General features: G+C 35.4%; 2 protein-coding genes and 1 pseudogene across 11 annotated transcripts in view; 1 reads left to right on the forward strand and 2 right to left on the reverse strand.

Moving 5' to 3' along the window:
• MIPOL1 (mirror-image polydactyly 1) overlaps positions 1-14,892 on the forward strand; it is a 521,065-nt gene extending 506,173 nt beyond the window's left edge. For 6 of the 8 annotated variants that reach the window (XM_037834851.1, XM_037834854.1, XM_037834848.1 and 3 more), the window contains one exon: positions 13,485-14,892. In XM_037834851.1, the coding sequence (XP_037690779.1) occupies positions 13,485-13,551 (67 nt within the window). In that variant the 3' untranslated portion in view covers positions 13,552-14,892. The remainder of the gene's footprint in view (positions 1-13,484) is intronic. The other 2 variants (XM_037834849.1, XM_037834855.1) reach the window with 1 other exon arrangement.
• FOXA1 (forkhead box A1) overlaps positions 1-21,742 on the reverse strand; it is a 177,212-nt gene that overhangs the window by 72,077 nt on the left and 83,393 nt on the right. The gene's annotated exons all lie outside the window — the stretch shown is intronic.
• LOC119530940 lies at positions 16,232-16,767 on the reverse strand (annotated as a pseudogene).

Below are 21,742 nucleotides of genomic sequence, written 5' to 3' on the forward strand. Positions count from 1 at the left end.
ACACTCCCTTTATCCAGTGTGGATGGATGAGTAGAAAAATGAGGACAAAAACTAAATGAAAAATAGGGTGGTTCAGAGGCCATAGGAGGGCATGGCTTGGAAAAGGGACCCAATTGCAAGTCCCAGAGACCATATGCCAGTACCAAGGACTTGCGGGTCAGCAGCAGAGACAAACTTTGATGAGACTGAACTGAAGGATTAGACTATTGCAACAGATTTAAGTCTCCAGGAACACCTGAGAGATTTGATTATTAAAGCCACCCTCCCCCCCCAACCACTCAGATACATACCCCATATTCAGGGTGGGCAGCACCAACTACACACTCAAACTTGGTGCACCAATTGGACCCCCACAAGACTCAGACCCCCACTCACCACAAAGACAAAGTTGGGGAGAACTGGCTTGAGGGGAATAGGTGACTCACAGATGCCACCTGCTGGTTAGATAGAGAAAGTGTACACCAAGCTGTAGATGTGACACATTAGAGATAATGTTTGAATCAGTCTACATATCCTAAAAGAACTCTATCAAGTTAAGCAAATGCCAAGAGGCCAAAAACAACAAGAAAATTTTAAAGCATATGATAAAAAACAGATGATATGTATAACCCAAACACCCAAATCAAAAGATTAGAGGAGAAACAGTACTTGGAGCAATTAATCAAAGATCTAAAGACAGACAATGAGAGCATGGCACAGGATATAAAGGACATGAAGAAGACCCTAGAAGAGCATAAAGAAGAAATTGCAATAGTAAGTAAAAAAAAAAATAGATGATCTTATGGAAATAAAAGAAACTGTTCACCAAATTAAAAGGATTCTGGATACTCATAGTACAAGACTAGAGGAAGCTGAACAGCGAATCAGTGACCTCAAGGATGACAGAATGGAAAATCAAAGAACAAAAGGAAGAATGGAGAAAAAAATTGAAAAAATTGAAATGGACCTCAGGGATAGGATAGATAATATAAAATGTCCAAATACAAGAGTCATTGAAGGGGAAGAGAAGGGTAAAGGTCTAGGAAGACTATTCAAAAAAATTGTTGGGGAAAACTTCCCAAACCTTCTACACAACATAAATACACAAAGCATAAATGCCCAGCAAACTCCAAAAAGTGAACATCCAAATAAACCCACTCCGAGACATATTCTGATCAGATTGTCAAATATTGAAGAGAAGGAGCAAGCTCTGAAAGCAGCAAGAGAAAAGCAATTCATCACTTACAAAGGAAACAGCATAAAACTAAGTAGTGACTACTCAGCAGCCACCATGGAGGTGAGAAGGCAGTGTATATTTTAAATTCTGAGAGAGAAAAATTGCCAGCCAAGAATTCTTTATCCAGCAAACTTCTACTTCAAATTTGTTGGAGAGCTTAAATTTTTCACAGAAAAACAAGTGCTGAGAGAATTTGCTAACTGGAGACCTGACCTACTTGAGATACTAAAGGGAGCCCTACTGACAGAGAAACAAAGAAAGGAGAGAGAGAGATGGAGAATGGTTCAGTACTAAAGATACTCAGTATGGGTGTGTTAAAAGACATTAACAGAGAGAGGGAAAAAAATAGATCTGACAAATGTAAACCAAAGGATAGGATGGCTGGGTCAAGAAATGCCTTCACAATAATAACGTTGAATGTAAATGGATTAAACTCCCCAATTAAAAGATATAGATTGGCAGAATACATCAAAAAATATGAACCATCAATATGTTGCATGCAAGAGACTCATTGTAGACAGAGGGACACAAAGAAATTGAAAGTGAAAGGATGGAAAAAATATTTCATGCAAGCTACAGCCAAAAGAAAGCAGGAGTAGCAATATTAATCTCAGATAAAACAGACTTTAAATGCAAGGATGTTGAGAGACAAAGGCCACTACATACTAATAAAGGGGGCAATTCAACAAGAAGAGATAACAATCACAAATGTTTATGTACCCAATCAAGGTGCCAGAAATACATGAGACAAACACTGGCAAAACTAAAGGAAGCAACTGATATTTCCACAATAATTGTGGGAGACTTCAACACATCACTCTGTCCTATAGGTAGATCAACCAGACAGAAGACCAATAAGGAAATTGAAAATCTAAAGAATCTGATAAATGAATTTGATTTAACAGACATATATAGAACATTACATCCCAAATCACCAGGATACACATTCTTCTCTAGTGCTCACAGAATGTTCTCCAGAATAGATCATATGCTGGAACATAAAACAAGCCTCAGTAAATTTTTTTAAAAAATTGAAATTATTCAAAGCACATCCTCTGACCACAATGGAATACAATTAGAAGTCAATAACCATCAGAGACTTAGAAAATTCACAAATATCTGGATGTTAAACAACACACTCATAAACAATCAGTGAGTTAAAGAAAAAATAGCAAGAGAAATTGCTAAATATATAGAGATGAATGAAAATGAGAACACAAGATATCAAAGCCTACGGGATGCAGCAAAAGCAGTACTGAGGGGAGATTTATAGCATTAAACATATACAACGAAAAGGAAGAAGGAGCTAAAATCAAAGAACTAATGGATCAACTGAAGAAGCTAGAAAATGAACAGCAAACCAATCCTAAACCAAGTAGAAGAAAAGAAATAACAAGGAATAAAGCAGAAATAAATGACAGAGAGAACAAAAAAATAGAGAGGATAAATAACACCAAAAGTTGGTTCTTTGAGAAGATCAACCAGATTGACGAGCCCCTAGCTAGACTGACAAAATCAAAAAAGAGAGAAGACCCATATAAACAAAATAATGAATGAGAAAGGTGACATTACTGTGGATCCCAAAGAAATTTTAAAAATTATGAGGATACTATGAACAACTGTATGGCAACAAACTGGATAATGTAGAGGAAATGGACAATTTTCTGGAAACATATGAACAACCTAGACTGACCAGAGAAGAAATAGAAGACTTTAACGAACCAATCACAAGCAAAGAGATCCAGTCAGTCATCAAAAAATTTAAAAATGCCCAGGGCCAGATGGCTTTAAGGGGAATGCTACCAAACTTTCAAAAAAGGACTGACATCAATCTTACTTAAACTCTTTCAAAACATCGAAGAAAATGGAATACTACCTAACACATTTTATGATGCTAACATCAATCTAATACCAAAACCAGGCAAAGATGCTACAAAAAAAGGAAAACTACAGGCCAATCTTTACAGAATGCAAAAATTCTCAACAAAATACTTGCAAATCAAATCCAAAGACACATTTAAAAAATCATACACCATGACTAAGTGGGGTTCATTCCAGGCATGCAAGGATGGTTCAACATAAGAAAATCAATCAGTGTATTACAACACATTAGCAAATCAAAAGAGAAAAATCAAATGATCATTTCAATAGATGCTGAAAAAGCATTTGACAAAATCCAACATCCCATTTGATAAAAACACTTCAAAAGATAGGAATTGAAAGAAAATTCCTCAATATGATAAAGAGCATATATGACAAACCCTCAGCCAGCATAGTACTTAATAGTGAGAGACTGAAAGCCTTCCAACTAAAATCAGGAATGAGACAAGGATGCCCGCTGTCACCACTGTTATTCAACATTGTGCTGGAAGTGCTAGCCAGAGCAATCCGGCAAGACAAAGAAATAAAAGGCATCCAAATTGGAAAAGAAGAAGTAAAACTGTCATTGTTTGCAGATGATGTGATCTTATATCTAGAAAACCCTGAGAAATCGACGATACAGCTACTTGAGCTAATAAACAAATTTAGCAAAGTAGCGGGATACAAGGTTAATGCACATAAGTCAGTAATGTTTCTATATGCTAGAAATGAACAAACTGAAGAGACACTCAAGAAAAAGATACCATTTTCAATAGCAACTAAAAAAATCAAGTACCTAGGAATAAACTTAACCAAAGATGTAAAAGACCTATACAAAGAAAACTACATAACTCTACTAAAAGAAATAGAAGGGACCTTAAAAGATGGAAAAATATTCCATGTTCATGGATAGGAAGACTAAATGTCATTAAGACGTCAATTCTACCCAAACTCATCTACAGATTCAATGCAATCCCAATCAAAATTCCAACAACCTACTTTGCAGACTTGGAAAAGATAGTTATCAAATTTATTTGGAAAGAGAAGATGCCTCAAATTGCTAAAAACACTCTAAAAAAGAAAAACAAATTGGGAGGACTTACACTCCCTGACTTTGAAGCTTATAAAAGCCACAGTAGTCAAAACAGCATGGTACTGGCACAGAGATAGACATATTGATCAATGGAATCGAATTGAGAATTTGGAGATAGACCCCCAGATCTACAGCCAACTGATCTTTGATAAGGCCCCCAAAGCCACTGAACTGGGACACAACAGTCTTTTCAACAAATGGAGCTGGGAGAGTTGGATATCTATATCCAAAAGAATGAAAAGGGTCCCCTACCTCACAGCCTACACAAAAATTAACTCAAAGTGGATCAAAGACCTCAATATAAAAGACAGTACCATTAAACTCCTAGAAGATAATGTAGGGAAACATCTTCAAGACCTTGTATTAGGCGGCCATTTCCTAGACTTTATACCCAAAGCACAAGCAACAAAAGAAAAAATAGATAAATGGGAACTCCTCAACCTTAGAAGTTTCTGTACCTCAAAGGAATTTGTCAAAAAGGTGAAGAGGCAGCCAACTCAATGGGAAAAAAATTTTGGAAACCATGTATCTGACAAAAGACTGATATCTTGCATATATAAAGAAATCCTACAACTTAATGACAATAGTACAGAGAGCTCAGTTATAAGATGGGCAAAAGATATGAAAAGACAGTTCTCTGAAGAGGAAATACAAATGGCAAAGAAGCACTTGAAAAAATGTTCGTCTTCACTAGCTATTAGAGGGATGCAAATTAAGACCACAATGAGATACCATCTCACACCAATTAGAACGGCTGCCATTAAACAAACAGGAAACTACAAATGCTGGAAAGGATTTGGAGAAATTGGAACTCTTATTCATTACGGGTGGGACTGTATAATGGTTCAGCCACTCTGGAAGTCAGTCTGGCAGTTCCTTAGAAAACTAGATATACAGTTACCCTTCGATCCAGCAATTGCACTTCTCGGTATATACCCGGAAGATCTGAAAGCAGTGACATGAACAGATATCTGCATGCCAATGTTCATAGCAGCATTATTCACAATTGCCAAAAGATGGAAACAAGCCAAATGTCCTTCAACAGGATAAATAAATGTGGTATATACACATGATGGAATACTAAGTGGCAGTAAGAAGGAACGATGTGAAACATATAACAACATGGATGAACCTTGAAGACATGATGCTGAGCAAAATAAACCCGGCACAAAAAGAGAAATATTATATGCTACCACTAATGTGAACATTGAAAAATGTAATATAAATGGTTTACAATGCAGAATGTAGGGGAACTAGTGATAGCAATTAAGGAAGGGGAAACAATAACCCAATAAGAATAGATAAGCTATTGTGGGTAAATTTAATGTTCTGGGAATGCCCAGGACTGACTATGGTCTGTTAATTTCTGATGGAAGGAAATTCACAGAAATGTTACTATATTAGGTTATTTTCTTGGCGTAAAGTAGGAATATGTTGGAAGTAGTTATTTTAGGTTAGTTGTCTTTTTCTTACTCCCTTGTTATGGTTTGTTTGAAATATTTTTTATTGTGTTTTTTTTACTTTTTTGATATAGTTAATAGTTAATTTTTTTTTAATTTTTTTAAAAATGAAAAAAATATGCAGAGCCCCCCTGAGGAGCTGGTGGAGAATGCAGGGTGTTGGGCTTCCCCACCTCGATGGTTGCTGATGTGCTCATGGACATAGGGGTTGGGGGTTTGATGGGCTGAGCCCTCTACCATGGGACCTCCCCTTGGGAAGACTGTTGCTGCAAAGGAGAGGCTAGGCCTGCCTATAATTGTGCCTAAGTGTCTCCTCCTGAATGCCTCTTTGTTGTTCAGGTGGCCCTCTCTCTCTAACTAAGCCAACTTGGAAGGTGAAATCACTGCCCTCCCCCCAACGTGGGATCTGACACCCAGGAGAGTAAATCTCCCTGGCAACATGGAATATGACTCCCAGGGAGGAATCTAGACCCAGCATCATGGGATGGAGCATCTTCTTGACCAAAAGGGGGATGTGAAAGAAAATGAAATAAGCTTCAGTGACAGAGAGATTCCAAAAGGAGCCAAGTGGTCACTCTGCTGGGCACTCTTACGCACAATATAGACAACCCTTTTTAGATTCTAATGAATTGGAATAGCTAGCATTAAATACCTGAAATATCAAACTACAACCCAGTAGCCTTGAATCTTGAAGATGATTGTATAAAAATGTAGCTTATGAGGGGTGACAATGTGATTGGGAAAGCCATATGGACCACACTCCCCTTTGTCCAGTGTCTGGATGGATGAGTAGAAAAATGGGGGCAAAAAAAAAAAAAGGCATCCAAGTGTTCTTTTTTACTTTAATTGTTCTTTTTCACTTTATTCTTATTATTTTTGTGTGTGTGGTAATGAAAATGTTTAAAAATTAATTTTGGTGATGAACTCATAACTATATAATGGTACTATGAACAATTGAATGTACTCTTTGTATGACTGCGTGGTATGTGCATATATCTCAATAAAATTGAACTTTTAAAAAAAGGTGAAGAGGCAGCCAACTCAATGGGAAAAATATTTTGGAAACCATGTATCTGACAAATGACTGATATCTTGTATATATAAAGAAATCCTACAACTCAATGACAATAGCACATACAGCTCAATTATAAAATGGGCAAAAGATATGAAAAGACAGTTCTCTGAAGAGGAAAAACAAACGGCCAAGAAACACATGAAAAAATGTTCATCTTCACTAGCTATTAGAGAGCTCCCTTGTTATGGTTTGTTTAAAATGGTTTTTTATTGTATGTTTTTATATATATATATAGTTAATAGTTAATTTTTTAAAAAGTTAATTTAAAAAAAAGAATAGGCTGGGAGGGGGGATGATTTGGGTGTTCTTTTTTACTTTTATTTTTTATTCTTATTTTTAATTTTACTGATATAAGGAAAATATTCAAAAAATACATTGGAGTGATGAATACTCAACCATATGATGGTACTGTGAACAGTTGATTGTACACCGAGGATGATTATATGATATGTGAATATATCTCAATAAAACTGAATTTTAAAAATATAGGGAAAAAAAGAGAATCAAAATGGTATGCTACAAAAGAACAATGAAAAAAAGGCAATAATGGTGTAATTGAGTAACAAAAAACATACAAGACATACAGAAAACTAGTAGCTAAACAGAAGAAGTAAATTCTTCCTTCTTAATTACGACCTTAAATGTCAATGAGTTAAATTTCCCTATTAAAAGTTAGAGATTAGTATGGTGGTTGAAAAAAGCATGATCCATCTCTATGCTGTCTACAAGAGACTCACTTTAGGTACAAAGACACAAAAAGGTTGAAAGTAAAAGGATGGAAAAGATACTCCATGCAAACAGTAATCGGAAGAGACCAGGAGCAGTTATATTATTGCCAGATAAAATAAAGTTTACATCAAAAAAAGATTACAATAGAGAAAGAAGGATATTATATATCGATAAAAGGTTCAATCAAGCAAAAAGATATAATGACTATAAACATATATGCACCTCACAACAAAACTCCAAAATATATGAAGAAAAAATTGACAGAATTGAAGGAAGAAATACATAGTTCTACCATAGTTATTAGAGACATCACTACCCCACTTTCAGTAACTGATAGAAGAGCAATAAGGAAATGGAGGACTTGAGCAAGACTATTAACCAGTTAGAGTTAGACCTAATGAAAATATATAGAACACTCCACCTAACAACTGCAGAATACACATTCTTCTCAGGTGCATGTGGAACATTTTCCAGGATATACCGTGTGTTAGGCCACAACTCAAATCTTAATAAATTTTTTTTAAAATTGAAATCATGCAAAATATCTTCTTAGAATGCAACAGAATAAAGCTAGAAATCAGTAATAGAAAGAAAAATGGAAAAATTTTAAATATGTGGAAATTAAACAACATACTATTAAACAATCCAAGAGTCAAAGAAGAAATCACAAGGGAAATTAGGAAATATGAGACAACTGAAAATGAAAATACAACCTGCCAAAACTTATGAGATGCAAGAAAGACAGTGCTAAGAAGGAAATTTATAGTTCTAAATGCCTACATTTAAAAGGAAGGAAGATCATAAACCAATGACCTAACTTCACACCTTAAGAAAATAGAACAAGAAGAGCAAAAAAAAACCCAAAGTTAGTTAGAAGGAAGGATATGGGAAAAGATTAGAGCTGCAATAACTGAAATAAAGAATAGAAAAACATTAGAAAGAATCAACAAAACCGAAAGGTGGTTTTTTGAAAATATCAGTGAAATCAACAGATCTTTGGCCAGATTGACAAAGAAAAAGAGAGGACAAAAATATCTAAAATGAGGATGAAAGTGAGGACATTACTTACCAAACTTACAAAAACAAAAAGGATTATAAGAAGATACTATGAACAATTATATGCTAACAAATTTGAAAACCTGGATGAAATGGACAAAGTTCTTGAAACATGAAAATTACCTAATCTGATGCAAGAAAAATTAGAAAATCTAAACAGACCTATAACAAAGTAAGTAGATTAAATCAGTTATTATAAACCTCCCAACAAGGAGAAGTCCTGTGCTGGATGGTTTCACTGCTGAATTCTACTAAACATTTAAAGACGCTTTAACATCAATCCTTCTCAAGCCCTTCCAGAAAATAGAAGAGGAGAGATTACTTCCTAACTCATTCTATGAGGCCAGCATTACCCTGATACTAAAGCCAGATAAAAACAGCACAAGAAAAGAAAGTTACAGACCAATATCCCTTATGAATATAGATACAAAAATCCTCAAGAAAATACTAGCAAACGAAATCCAACAGTATATTGAAGGATTATACACCATGACCAGGTGGGATTTATTCCAGGAATGCAAAGATAGTTCAACAGAAGAAAATCAATTTATTTGATATACCACATTAATAGAATGAAAGGGGAAAACCACATGATCATCTTAATCGACGCAGAAAAGGCATTTGACAAAATCCAACATCCTTTCATGATAAAAAACACTCAGAATTAGGGATAGAAAGGAACTTTCATAACATGATAAAGTGCCTTTATGAAAAATCCACAGCAAATATCATACTCAATGGTGAAAGATTGAAAGCTTTCCCCCTGTGATCAAACAAGGTAAGGATGCCTGCTGTCGCCACTTTGTACTGGAAGTTCTAGCCAGAGCAGTCAGGCAAGAGAAAGAAAAAAAAAAAAAAGGCATCCACATTGGCAATAAAGAAGTAAAACTTTCCCTACTTTCAGATGGCATGCATTTTATATATAGAAAATCCCCCCAAAAAAGGAAACAAGAAAGCAATTAGAACTAATAAACAGATTCAGCAAAGTTGCAGGATCCAAGATAAACATGCAGAAGTCATTGGATTTCTATACACCAGTAATAAAAATGAAAAGGAAATCAGGAATACAATTCCATTTACAATAACATCTAAAAGAAAATACCTGGGAATAAATTTAACCAAGGAGAAGGAAGACTTGTATACTGAAAACTAAAAAACATTACCGAAAGAAGTTAAACAAGACCTAAATAAGTGGAACGATATCCTGTGTTCATAGTTTGGAAGACTTCGTATTGCTAAGATGTCAATATTGCATGGTTCAGATGTGAATATTCTTCTTTTCTCAGCTTCATTCTTTTTTTCATTTAATATTCCCTTATTTATGGGTATATACATGTATGTTCTTTAGTATGTATATTCTTTTATAAGCGTGTATATCTGAGCATGTTTATGTGCATTTTTAGTGGCTTTTCTGCCCTGTCTGGTAGAGGGATGATTATTAGCCATCTCTCTTAGATTTCTTAGTTCTTTCTCCTTGAAAAAAAAAAAAAGTAAGCATATTTCATAGGGTGACTTCATTGCCTAAATAGTAGGAATGCTTTTTCTGGAGAGAAAAGTATCTCTGGTCAATAAGAGTTCTTCTAGTTTCACACTGACAAATACAAATATTATTTTCAAAGGTGGAATTGATATAGAGATTTTTACTTTGGTAAAATTCAATTGATTAATGAAGAATTTGTCCTGTTTTCACTTCTTTCTATTAAGATGTCCCTTTGTCAATATGAGTAATTCAGGCCAACAAAATTTCAGACATAAGCCTTAAAAACTGTAAGCAACATAGCATGTTAGAAAGATCAGGAACTTCGTAGGTAGTCCTAGAAACACATCCCAGCTCCAAAACTCACTAGCTTATGGCTTTAATCAAATTACTCTCTATATCCTTTAGTTTTGTCATCTGATGATAATATCTACTTCATAGAGTTATAATAAAAATTAAATATATGAATAAATTACTTCTCATAGTTCCTGGCACATAGTCTGTACTCATTAACTATTACTTGCCTTTCAAAATATACCACAATAGTCATTAAGAGGAAAAAGGGAGGTACACCAAATAGGAAAATTAATATATAACTTATGGCTATCCACTGATGGAAAATTATGCATTCCATTACAGTATATACATATGTATAATACAGTTACATGGAAAACATGAAAATAATATTGTTTTGACTGAGGATAGAAAATATCTAAAATATAGCTGTAAGTATTTTTTTCAAATTTATATAGAGATTGTTTTATGGCAAACAATAGATTGTAACTATTATTTCCTAATTGTGTATAATGTCATGGATTGCTGTCTAATAATGTGTTATTTCTAAAATAGTAGATGAAATACACCAGCCAACACTTTCTCAATTTAATTTAAGAACTTGAAGCTATTAAAACAATTCATTGAGCTATAATCTGAAATCGGTAGGTTTCTGGTAATGAAGCTATTAAAACAATTCATTGAGCTATAACCTGAAATTGGTAGGTCTCTGGTAATTCAAACCCTAGTGGAAATAGCTCTGAAGTAAAAACAAGGAAACCAGGCCTAGATTTGTCACTGGCTTACCGCAGAACCTTGCATAAATGTTTACTACTATGCATCAGTTTCTTGATATTTAAAATGGAGAAATCCTAATCCTATCCTAGCCTTATTTCATGAAGCACTTGGAGAAAATATCATAAATAATATTTAAAGCAATTGGAACCTATTTTAGGAAGCTACATAATTTTTTCAAGGATATTGATTGATTTGGACAGTAAAAAACAGCCTGCAGGCAAATCCTGCATAGTACTCCAACAGACATACACACCTAACTTCCTGTTGGCACATCCCACGTTTGGCAGGTGTACTCCATTCCTTACAGAGGGAATAGGTGCTTCATTGTGTTTCATAAGTCAGTAGGCTTTTGCAAAACTGGAAATTGACATTTTTCTCATTGCTGAGGTCAAATTTCCATAAATCATTCAACCTGGATAAACTGAGAATGTGGTTGATCTAGCAATTGTTGAAATATAGTAGAGACATTGCAAAATATGATATTTTAGTATTTCCTCCTAACTTCTTACCTTACCAAGATGTAAAAGTTCTAAATGGAAAGATGTCCTAATGTATTTTTTTAAAAAGAATAAAGATGAGTCTATCTGTAAAGGAATCGCCAAAAGAATACAGTTTGATTTCAGTAACTCAGGATTCAATTGATTCTGAATAGAGCTTATCTTTACATTATAAGGAAGTTTTTAAATAGTTAATAGCTTAAATTATATTGTGGGGAAGGGATATAATTAACCAACTTAATATTTTCAGGCTTTAAAAACACTATATGCAGAGAAATGCTATTAATGACTCTTCAAGACTTTACTAGGAGCTATTTGTTAACAGTTGATTGAAGATACTTTTCAGATTTTAACAGTAAACTCCAGTTCCCTTAAGAGTATTCTGTGTTTCATACTGTAGTTCTCTAATTCATTGAGTGCTATTTTTCTTCCTCCTCACTAATTCTTAAATTAGTAAAACTTTGATTTTAAGGATTTATGTAGTCCTATGAAGCATAATATTCAGAGCACTAGTTTTTATCAAGTCTGACTAAGATGGAATAATTTGTGAATACAATGAATTTTCCAGTGAATCTTCTAGTTACTTCAGATATTTGTACCACTATTACAAAGATGTTTTACAGGTTGTATAATATTTGTCTATAAATTATAGTTGAGAAATTTATAGAACTAAACTTAAGCAAGATTCATCTTTTTATTTTACAATAATTATATTTCTCAAAGAAAAGATTTTTGATGCACTGAATTATTTTGTTTCAAATTCCTTCTTTCTGTTAATGGAACTCTTGATATATGCAGAATCATCCAATAAACATGAACTGGTTTTCAGTGTTGTATGCAGTGATAAGTCCATTCCTTACTGATATTCTCAAGCAGTGTAAACCAGTGTATATGACACTAAGAAAACCCTTATTTTTTCAGGGTCTAACTCGTTGCTGTGTTTATTTGCAAAGGACCCTCATGCATGGATTCATATAAATTGAGGCTAACTATGAGAGCAGACTAGACTATGTCATTCAACAGTGCTTGAGAAGGGAAAATTCTGGAATGGAAGCTGCTGGACATGATTTTCACTTATAAGGAATATATCAAAGATTTTAGGTTGAGGCTTCAGGCCTTTAGTAGAGAAAATTAAAAAAAAAAAAATCTGTGGTCTGAGTCCATCATCTTTTGTCAAACAAAACACGTTGATTTACATGAACATGATCTCCCTCCCATAGAGTAGCCTAAGAAAGCTGCAGAATGGGCTTTTGAACTTTTGTCTATATTTTCAGTTTATTTGATGATTTTTAATCACTAAAAAAATTACTTTTCTTCAACTAAAAAGCCTTAAAGGATGTGAACAATTCCTAGCTTATTTCTAGAACTCAGGAACAGAAGTTTCTTTTTTATTGTAGTGCAGAAAGTCTGGTTTTATTACTGTCAAATCATTTGTATATATTTAAATTTTCTGCATGCTACTGTGACATGAAGTTTTTTCCACCTAACTCCTGGCTTTATTTTCATCAGATGACTCTGAAAAATAAATAAATTTAATGCATAAGAGTTGTACAGTATACCAACCAGTGTCTCACTTATTTAGCTAAGTAACAGGTGTAAGATTGCTAGTACTTCTTTGTTGAAATATGTGCTACTCTTAGGTAAAAATCACTTTGAAACTGCTCCACATTTATTTTGCTATTCTAACTTTTACATATTTCATGTAGCATCTAATGCTGACATAATCTGAGGATCTGGGTTAAAGTTTTTTGTTGTTGATTTTTAACCTCAAGTACTTGGCACACTGCACCAGTTTCTCTCCCTTATAGTAAAGCTTTATTTCTTAACATGACTACCAGGACTGCTTGGTCACTGGCAAATACTGTCCTTTTTGATCCAAAACATTCCAAACAATAATCATACTTTTTATTTTCTTTTTTCACTCCCACTCCGTCCTTACCCCCAACTTAGGTTGGAAAGGCTGGTGGACGTCCTGAGGAAGAAGGTTGGAACAGGAACCATTAGGACAGTGATCTGACTGAAAAAAAAACGATAATCTGGGGAAGCAATCACATCTGGTGACCAGGCTGCTTCATTCAACACTGTGTAAACACTAAAGCCTTAACTTAGCAAACAGTTGTTAGAAGTGGGACACTCCAACCACATTCCATGCTGAGATAAAATCAAATCACAAATGTTTAACCACTTTGCTGCTGACTCGAGTTATTTATCCAAATGTATTAGCTACAGACTTTTACCATTCGGTGGCTATAAGATTGTAGCTTATTTTGTAACTATTTTATATATCAATGTATTTTAATATAACTTTTTACTGAAACAGCATTATAGAAACATAGTCAACTTGGTCAGCAGCATATCTTCACATATGGCCCTTTTGGAATTAAAATGCAGCAAAGTAAATATTGTCAAAACCTTGACCCACTGTGTTGGGTCAAAACTTCAAATAAATGCATATTTCAATATAAAGTATATTATTTCTTAACTGATGAGAGGAGCTTAGACATAAGAGTTTATAATCTTCCTTCAGTGCACACCTGTAATCTTTGTTAGTATTAAAGAATACTAAGTATAGATACCAAGAATTAAATGTTTAATTTGCTTTAATAAGAGTTTGTTAACATAAATTACATTCATCAAGACATGATTTTTGTTTCAATGTAAGTAATGGAGAATGTTTTCAATAAAAACAGGAGATTGTTAAAATGTACTTACAAATTATATTGTCAGTATTTTTTAGTGTTTTGCCAAGATAATTATCTCACTTCTATGTAAGCTGTCAAAATTGCCAAATCTCTGTATATTAGTTGGTACAGTTTTTTGCCTGAAAATCAGCATGTGTCAACATGCCTCTATCCTAAAAGACAAAAGGCTATCAAACCTGATAAGCATTCTTTTTTTAATTTATTTTTTTATTGTGGTCTGATAATCATTCTTTTTTATTATCATTATTTAGATTATCATTTCAATTTTGTGGTGGAAGAGGGGTATCCAAATGTGATATACAAATGAAATTATAATGTAAAATATAAGGACTTTGAAAAAAGTGAACCAGCAACTTGTTTCAAGTTACCTACTTTTTCTTTGATTTAAGAAATAACTAAAAAGTTACCACATAACAGTCACTTCTAATCAAATGAAGTTATGAATAAAAACTGAGATTTTATGTACTGGCTTACAGGAAATATATCTTCATTTTTTTTAAGAGTGAATAAATGAGAGGCCAATAGCAAATGACTGTGCCTGGAACAGAATGAAATACATGGGTAGAGATTGAATCAGTGAAAATGTAGGCAAGTGAAAAACTTTCCAAGTCCATACATTTTTTAAATTCATCATTAAGATTGAAGTTTGGAATAAATTATTGCTTCATTGTTTCTCATACTGTTGGAGACTATCTGAATTGTTTTTTACTCTGCAGAAAAATCTAAAGTGCTTTCTCATAGACAACAAAAGAATCATAATGATAATAAGCCCTATTTCTTCCTTTTTAAATCTGTATCCATTATTTAGAACCATCCCATGAGTTCAAATTTAGAATTTACTCATGTTGCCTTCTTTTCATGATTTTATAAACTATGAGAATTTGAAAGTAAATTAAGGGACAACAGGGGTTAAATATGAACTACCTGGATTTGCTCTACAGTTCTAAAAAGAATTACAGTCTCTTATAGACCAGTGATAAGATACTTCCCCCTCAGTATATAAATAGAAGAAATTTTTAGTAATTTGGTCAAGCATGCAGTCTTTGTCTCTTGGCTCTAATTGAGTAGCGCCCTACATTTAAGAGCAGTGCCTTTTAAAAACCATCTAAAAGGTACAGGTATGTAAAGAAAAGAAATTTTTTTCACAAAATTTGGAAGACTAGTCCATTCCTGAATACCCCTTAAAAACTCTCAAGTAAACGACTTTTCAACGTAGTCCTGAAGAACACACAGTTCTCTTGAGTTTTGCTAGGAGTAATGGAATACAAAAAGTATAATGGAAAAACATTTTGCAATTTTCAAGCATCTTTTTCTAAAGATCAATTCCTATACTCAAGATCCAGAAGAACTTTTTCAGTAAGTTAAAATCACTAAACAATTCTAACATGTACTAGAATTCAATGTACATAATCTGCCAAAAATATCACATACCCTTGAAAGTGAGTTGTCTATAAAATTACAAATGCAAAGTATTACAGTCCACTATTAACATTAATTGATCCATTGTACTTTAAAATGTCCACCAACAAGGCTTCAGAATAGTCTTTACTTTTTTGTATGAAGGAATAACCTTGCTTTCTGAAGATTATTCTCTGCCGTTTCAATAATACATCTTCAAAAGTATTCCACACTGCTCAGATGTTAACTTGGGTTTGCTTCAAATTTCAAGTCTAATTCCTATCATAACATGAGAATCCACTTCTCCATGTAAAAATAAGTAGTTCTGAGTAAAAGCAGAAAAAATAATACTAACATTTGTAGCATGTTATTTACAAAGTCCTTTCACATGTATTTTTTTTCATTCAATCCTATCAACAACCATATAATAATAATAAATGTTACATATATCAACCATATAATAATGATAATTTTAGTATTGTTGTTGATAGTAGTCCATTTTACAGATGGGAAAATAGACCCAGATAGGCTAACTTGCTAAGAACTAGCTAAGAATTACAACTGAGTTCTTTTTTTTTTTTTTTTTTTTAATTGGGCTCAGACCAGGAGTCCTTGGGTCTTGAGGTCCTCTGTGTATTTGTCAATTTTCTTCACATTCTTCTCGGCCTGTTTCCATAGCCTCATGAGCTGCATCTTCTTTCTGTAACAGATCTTGGGATTCTTCTTCCTATTCTGCTTTAGGGTACCTGTCACGGCCTGGTACTTCAAGCCAACCTCTTGAGACAGGTGCCCCAGGTAAGCAAATGTGTGGGCTTCAGACGTACAACCTTGAGGGTAGCAGGAACCACCGTCCACTTTTTCTTGCTATAGTGGGGCAGGATACGATCAGGCACCTTGAAGTGGTCCAGGACGGCCTGGCCATGCTTGGTCTTGTGGGGCAGCATCCACCAAAAGATGTGGCTGCAGACCCAGGAGTGGTAGGGGCCATGGGACCAGGTGGCATTCATGTGCTTGTAGAGTAAGGCCAGGTACTTGAGCTTATTTCTGTAGAAGTTGCCAGAAATGTTGATGCCCTTGCAGCACACCACCACCTCCTTCCAGCCCAGAAGTACCTGTTTGGCCATGATGGCCATCCTTTGGCAGTCACCTGGGAAAGCACAACTGAGGTTTTATGACCAAATCCCATGCAACCATAGATTTCCAAACCTTTCCATAAGAAAAAAAAAAGCAAAGATTTTAACTCTTGTAATTTTTGCTATTATTGCACCATTTCTTTTGTATGCATACATATGAATTCTCTAACAATCAAAATAGTATGCATTTCTTTTTTTTTTCTTGTTCTTCATTAAACTTTATTGAAATCTTTAACTTGACTTCATTTTTTTTTTTAAACATTTGGCTTTGCAACAATGGTCTAGAAACTAATAGTTACCAGAGTCTAATATATACATTCAGGAAATTGGCATAAAAGATAATATAACCAATGTTTTGCCTCAGTGAAGGAAAGTCACAACAATATATCTCCCTGTTTTCTATTTGTATGGGAAAGATTATCACGGACAATATTCGTAGAGCTAGGAATGCCTGAGCAGGGTGTGTTAATGAATAGCCAGGATCTTTTCTGACAAGGGAGCTGTTCGTTTCTTGTACGTTTCTGTACTCAAATTATCTTTGATTGAACCCCTAAGATTTATAAAGCTCAGTTTATTTTTTTTTTCTACTCTCACATATGGTTTTTTTTTTTATCTTCATTTTATTGAGATATATTCACATACCACGCAGTCATACAAAACAAATCGCACTTTCAATTGTTCACAGTACCATTACATAGTTGTACATTCATCACCTAAATCAATCCCTGACACCTTCATTAGCACACACACAAAAATAACAAGAATAATAAATAAAGTGAAAAAGAGCAATTGAAGTAAAAAAGAACACTGGGGGAGGCGGGGCAAGATGGCAGACTGGTGAGCTGTAAGTTTTAGTTACTCCTCCAGGAAAGTGGGTAAAAAGCCAGGAACTGCGTGGACTGGACACCACAGAGCAATCTGTCTTTGGGCATACTTCATACAACACTCATGAAAATGTCGAACTGCTGAGATCAGCGAAATCTGTAAGTTTTTGCGGCCAGGGGACCCGCGCCCCTCCCTGCCAGGCTCAGTCCCGTGGGAGGAGGGGCTGCCAGCTCTGGGAAGGAGAAGGGAGAACTGCAGTGGTAGCCCTTCTCGGAAACTCATTCTACTGATCCATACTCCAACCATAGATAGACTGAGACCAGACACCAGAGAATCTGAGAGCTGCCAGCCCAGCAGAGAGGAGACAGGCATAGAAAAAAAAAAATAACACGAAAAACTCCAAAATAAAAGCAGAGGATTTTTGGAGTTCTGGTGAACACAGAAAGGGGAAGGGCGGAGCTCAGGCCTTCAGGCGCATATGCAAATCCCGAAGAAAAGCTGATCTCTCTGCCCTGTGGACCTTTCCTTAATGGCCCTGGTTGCTTTGTCTATTAGCATTTCAATAACCCATTAGATCTCTGAGGAGGGCCTTTTTTTTTTTTTTTTTTTTTAATCCTTTTTTCTTTTTCTAAAACAATTACTCTAAGAAGCCCAATACAGAAAGCTTCAAAGAATTGCAATTTGGGCACGTCAAGTCAAGAGCAGAACTAAGAGAGCTCTCAGACAAAAGGCAATAATCCAGTGGCTGAGAAAATTCACTAAACACCACAACTTCCCAAGAAAAGGGGGGTGTCCGCTCACAGCCACCATCCTGGTGGACAGGAAACACTCCTGCCCATCGCCAGCCCCATAGCCCAGAGCTGCCCCAGACAACCCAGTGTGACGGAAGTGCTTCAAATAACAGGCACACACCACAAAACTGGGCGTGGACATTAGCCTTCCCTGCAACCTCAGCTGATTGTCCCAGAGCTGGGAAGGTGGAGCAGTGTGAATTAACAAAGCCCCATTCAGCCATCATTTGAGCAGACTGGGAGCCTCCCTACACAGCCCAGCAGCCCAGAACTGCCCTGGGGGGACGGCACTCACCTGTGACATAGCACAGTCATCCCTCAACAGAGGACCCGGGGTGCACAGCCTGGAAGAGGGGCCCACTTGCAAGTCTCAGGAGCCATACGCCAATACCAAAGACTTGTGGGTCAGTGGCAGAGACAAACTGTGTCAGGACTGAACTGAAGGATTAGACTATTGCAGCAGCTTTAAAACTCTAGGATCATCAGGGAGATTTGATTGTTAGGGCCACCCTCCCTGCCCGACTGCCCAGAAACACGCCCCACATACAGGGCAGGCAACACCAACTACACACGCAAGCTTGGTACACCAATTGGGCCCCACAAGACACACTCCCCCACTCACCAAAAAAGCTAAGCAGGGGAGAACTGGCTTGTGGAGAACAGGTGGCTCGTGGACGCCACCTGCTGGTTAGTTAGAGAAAGTGTACTCCACAAAGCTGTAGATCGGATAAATTAGAGATAAGGACTTCAATAGGTCTACAAACCCTAAAAGAAACCTATCAAGTTCAGCAAATGCCACAAGGCCAAAAACAACAGAAAATTATAAAGCATATGAAAAAACCAGACGATATGGATAACCTAAGCACAAGCACCCAAATCAAAAGACCAAAAGAGACACAGCACCTAGAGCAGCTACTCAAAGAACTAAAGATGAACAATGAGACCATAGTACGGGATATGAAGGAAATCAAGAAGACTCTAGAAGAGCATAAAGAAGACATTGCAAGACTAAATAAAAAAATGGATGATCTTATGGAAATTAAAGAAACTGTTGACCAAATTAAAAAGATTCTGGACACTCATAGTACAAGACTAGAGGAAGTTGAACAACAAATCAGTGACCTGGAAGATGACAGAATGGAAAATGAAAGCATAAAAGAAAGAATGGGGAAAAAAATTGAAAAAATCGAAATGGACCTCAGGGATATGATAGATAATATGAAACGTCCAAATATAAGACTCATTGGTGTTCCAGAAGGGGAAGAAAAGGGTAAAGGTCTAGGAAGAGTATTCAAAGAAATGGTTGGGGAAAACTTCCCAAATCTTCTAAACAACATAAATACACAAATCATAAATGCTCAGCGAACCCCAAATAGAATAAATCCAAATAAACCCACTCCGAGACATATACTGATCACACTCTCAAACACAGAAGAGAAGGAGCAAGTTCTGAAAGCAGCAAGAGAAAAGCAATTCACCACATACAAAGGAAACAGCATAAGACTAAGTAGTGACTACTCAGCAGCCACCATGGAGGCGAGAAGGCACTGGCACGATATATTTAAAATTCTGAGTCAGAAAAATTTCCAACCAAGAATACTTTATGCAGCAAAGCTCTCCTTCAAATTTGAGGGAGAGCTTAAATTTTTTACAGACAAACAAATGCTGAGAGAATTTGCTAACAAGAGACCTGCCCTACTGGAGATACTAAAGGGAGCCCTACAGACAGAGAAACAAAGACAGGACAGAGAGACTTGGAGAAAGGTTCAGTACTAAAGAGATTCGGTATGGGTACAATAAAGTATATTAATAGAGAGAGGGAAAAATATGGCAAACATAAACCAAAGGATAAGATGGCCAATTCAAGAAATGCCTTCACGGTTTTAACGTTGAATGTAAATGGATTAAACTCCCCAATTAAAAGATATAGATTCGCAGAATGGATCAAAAAAAATGAACCATCAATATGTTTCATACAAGAGACTCATTTTAGACACAGGGACACAAAGAAACTGAAAGTGAAAGGATGGAAAAAAATATTTCATGCAAGCTACAGCCAAAAGAAAGCAGGTATAGCAATATTAATCTCAGATAAAATAGACTTCAAATGCAGGGATGTTTTGAGAGACAAAGAAGGCCACTACATACTAATAAAAGGGGCAATTCAGCAAGAAGAAATAACAATCGTAAATGTCTATGCACCCAATCAAGGTGCCACAAAATACATGAGAGAAACACTGGCAAAACTAAAGGAAGCAATTGATGTTTCCACAATAATTGTGGGAGACTTCAACACATCACTCTCTCCTATAGATAGATCAACCAGACAGAAGACCAATAAGGAAATTGAAAACCTAAACAATCTGATAAATGAATTAGATTTAACAGACATATACAGGACATTACATCCAAAATCACCAGGATACACATACTTTTCTAGTGCTCATGGAACTTTCTCCAGAATACATCATATGCTGGGACATAAAACAAGCCTCAATAAATTTAAAAAGATTGAAATTATTCAAAGCACATTCTCTGACCACAATGGAATACAATTAGAAGTCAATAACCATCAGAGACTTAGAAAATTCACAAATACCTGGAGGTTAAACAACACACTCCTAAACAATCAGTGGGTTAAAGAAGAAATAGCAAGAGAAATTGCTAAATATATAGAGACGAATGAAAATGAGAACACAACATACCAAAACCTATGGGATGCAGCAAAAACAGTGCTAAGGGGGAAATTTATAGCACTAAACGCATGTATTAAAAAGGAAGAAAGAGCCAAAATCAAAGAACTAATGGATCAACTCAAGAAGCTAGAAAATAAACAGCAAACCAATCCTAAACCAAGTAGAAGAAAAGAAATAACAAGGATTAAAGCAGAAATAAATGACATAGAGAACAAAAAAACAATAGAGAGGATAAATATCACCAAAAGTTGGTTCTTTGAGAAGATCAACAAGATTGACAAGCCCCTAGCTAGACTGACAAAATCAAAAACAGAGAAGACCCATATAAACAAAATAATGAATGAAAAAGGTGACATAACTGCAGATCCTGAAGAAATTAAAAAAATTATAAGAGGATATTATGAACAACTGTATGGCAACAAACTGGACAATGTAGAAGGAATGGACAATTTCCTGGAAACATATGAACAACCTAGACTGACCAGAGAAGAAATAGAAGACCTCAACCAACCCATCACAAGCAAAGAGATCCAATCAGTCATCAAAAATCTTCCCACAAATAAATGCCCAGGGCCAGATGGCTTCACAGAGGAATTCTACCAAACTTTCCAGAAAGAACTGACACCAATCTTACTCAAACTCTTTCAAAACATTGAAGAAAAT

This window comes from Choloepus didactylus, chromosome 4, assembly GCF_015220235.1.
Source record: "Choloepus didactylus isolate mChoDid1 chromosome 4, mChoDid1.pri, whole genome shotgun sequence".
Classification (NCBI taxonomy): Eukaryota; Metazoa; Chordata; class Mammalia; order Pilosa; family Megalonychidae; genus Choloepus; species Choloepus didactylus.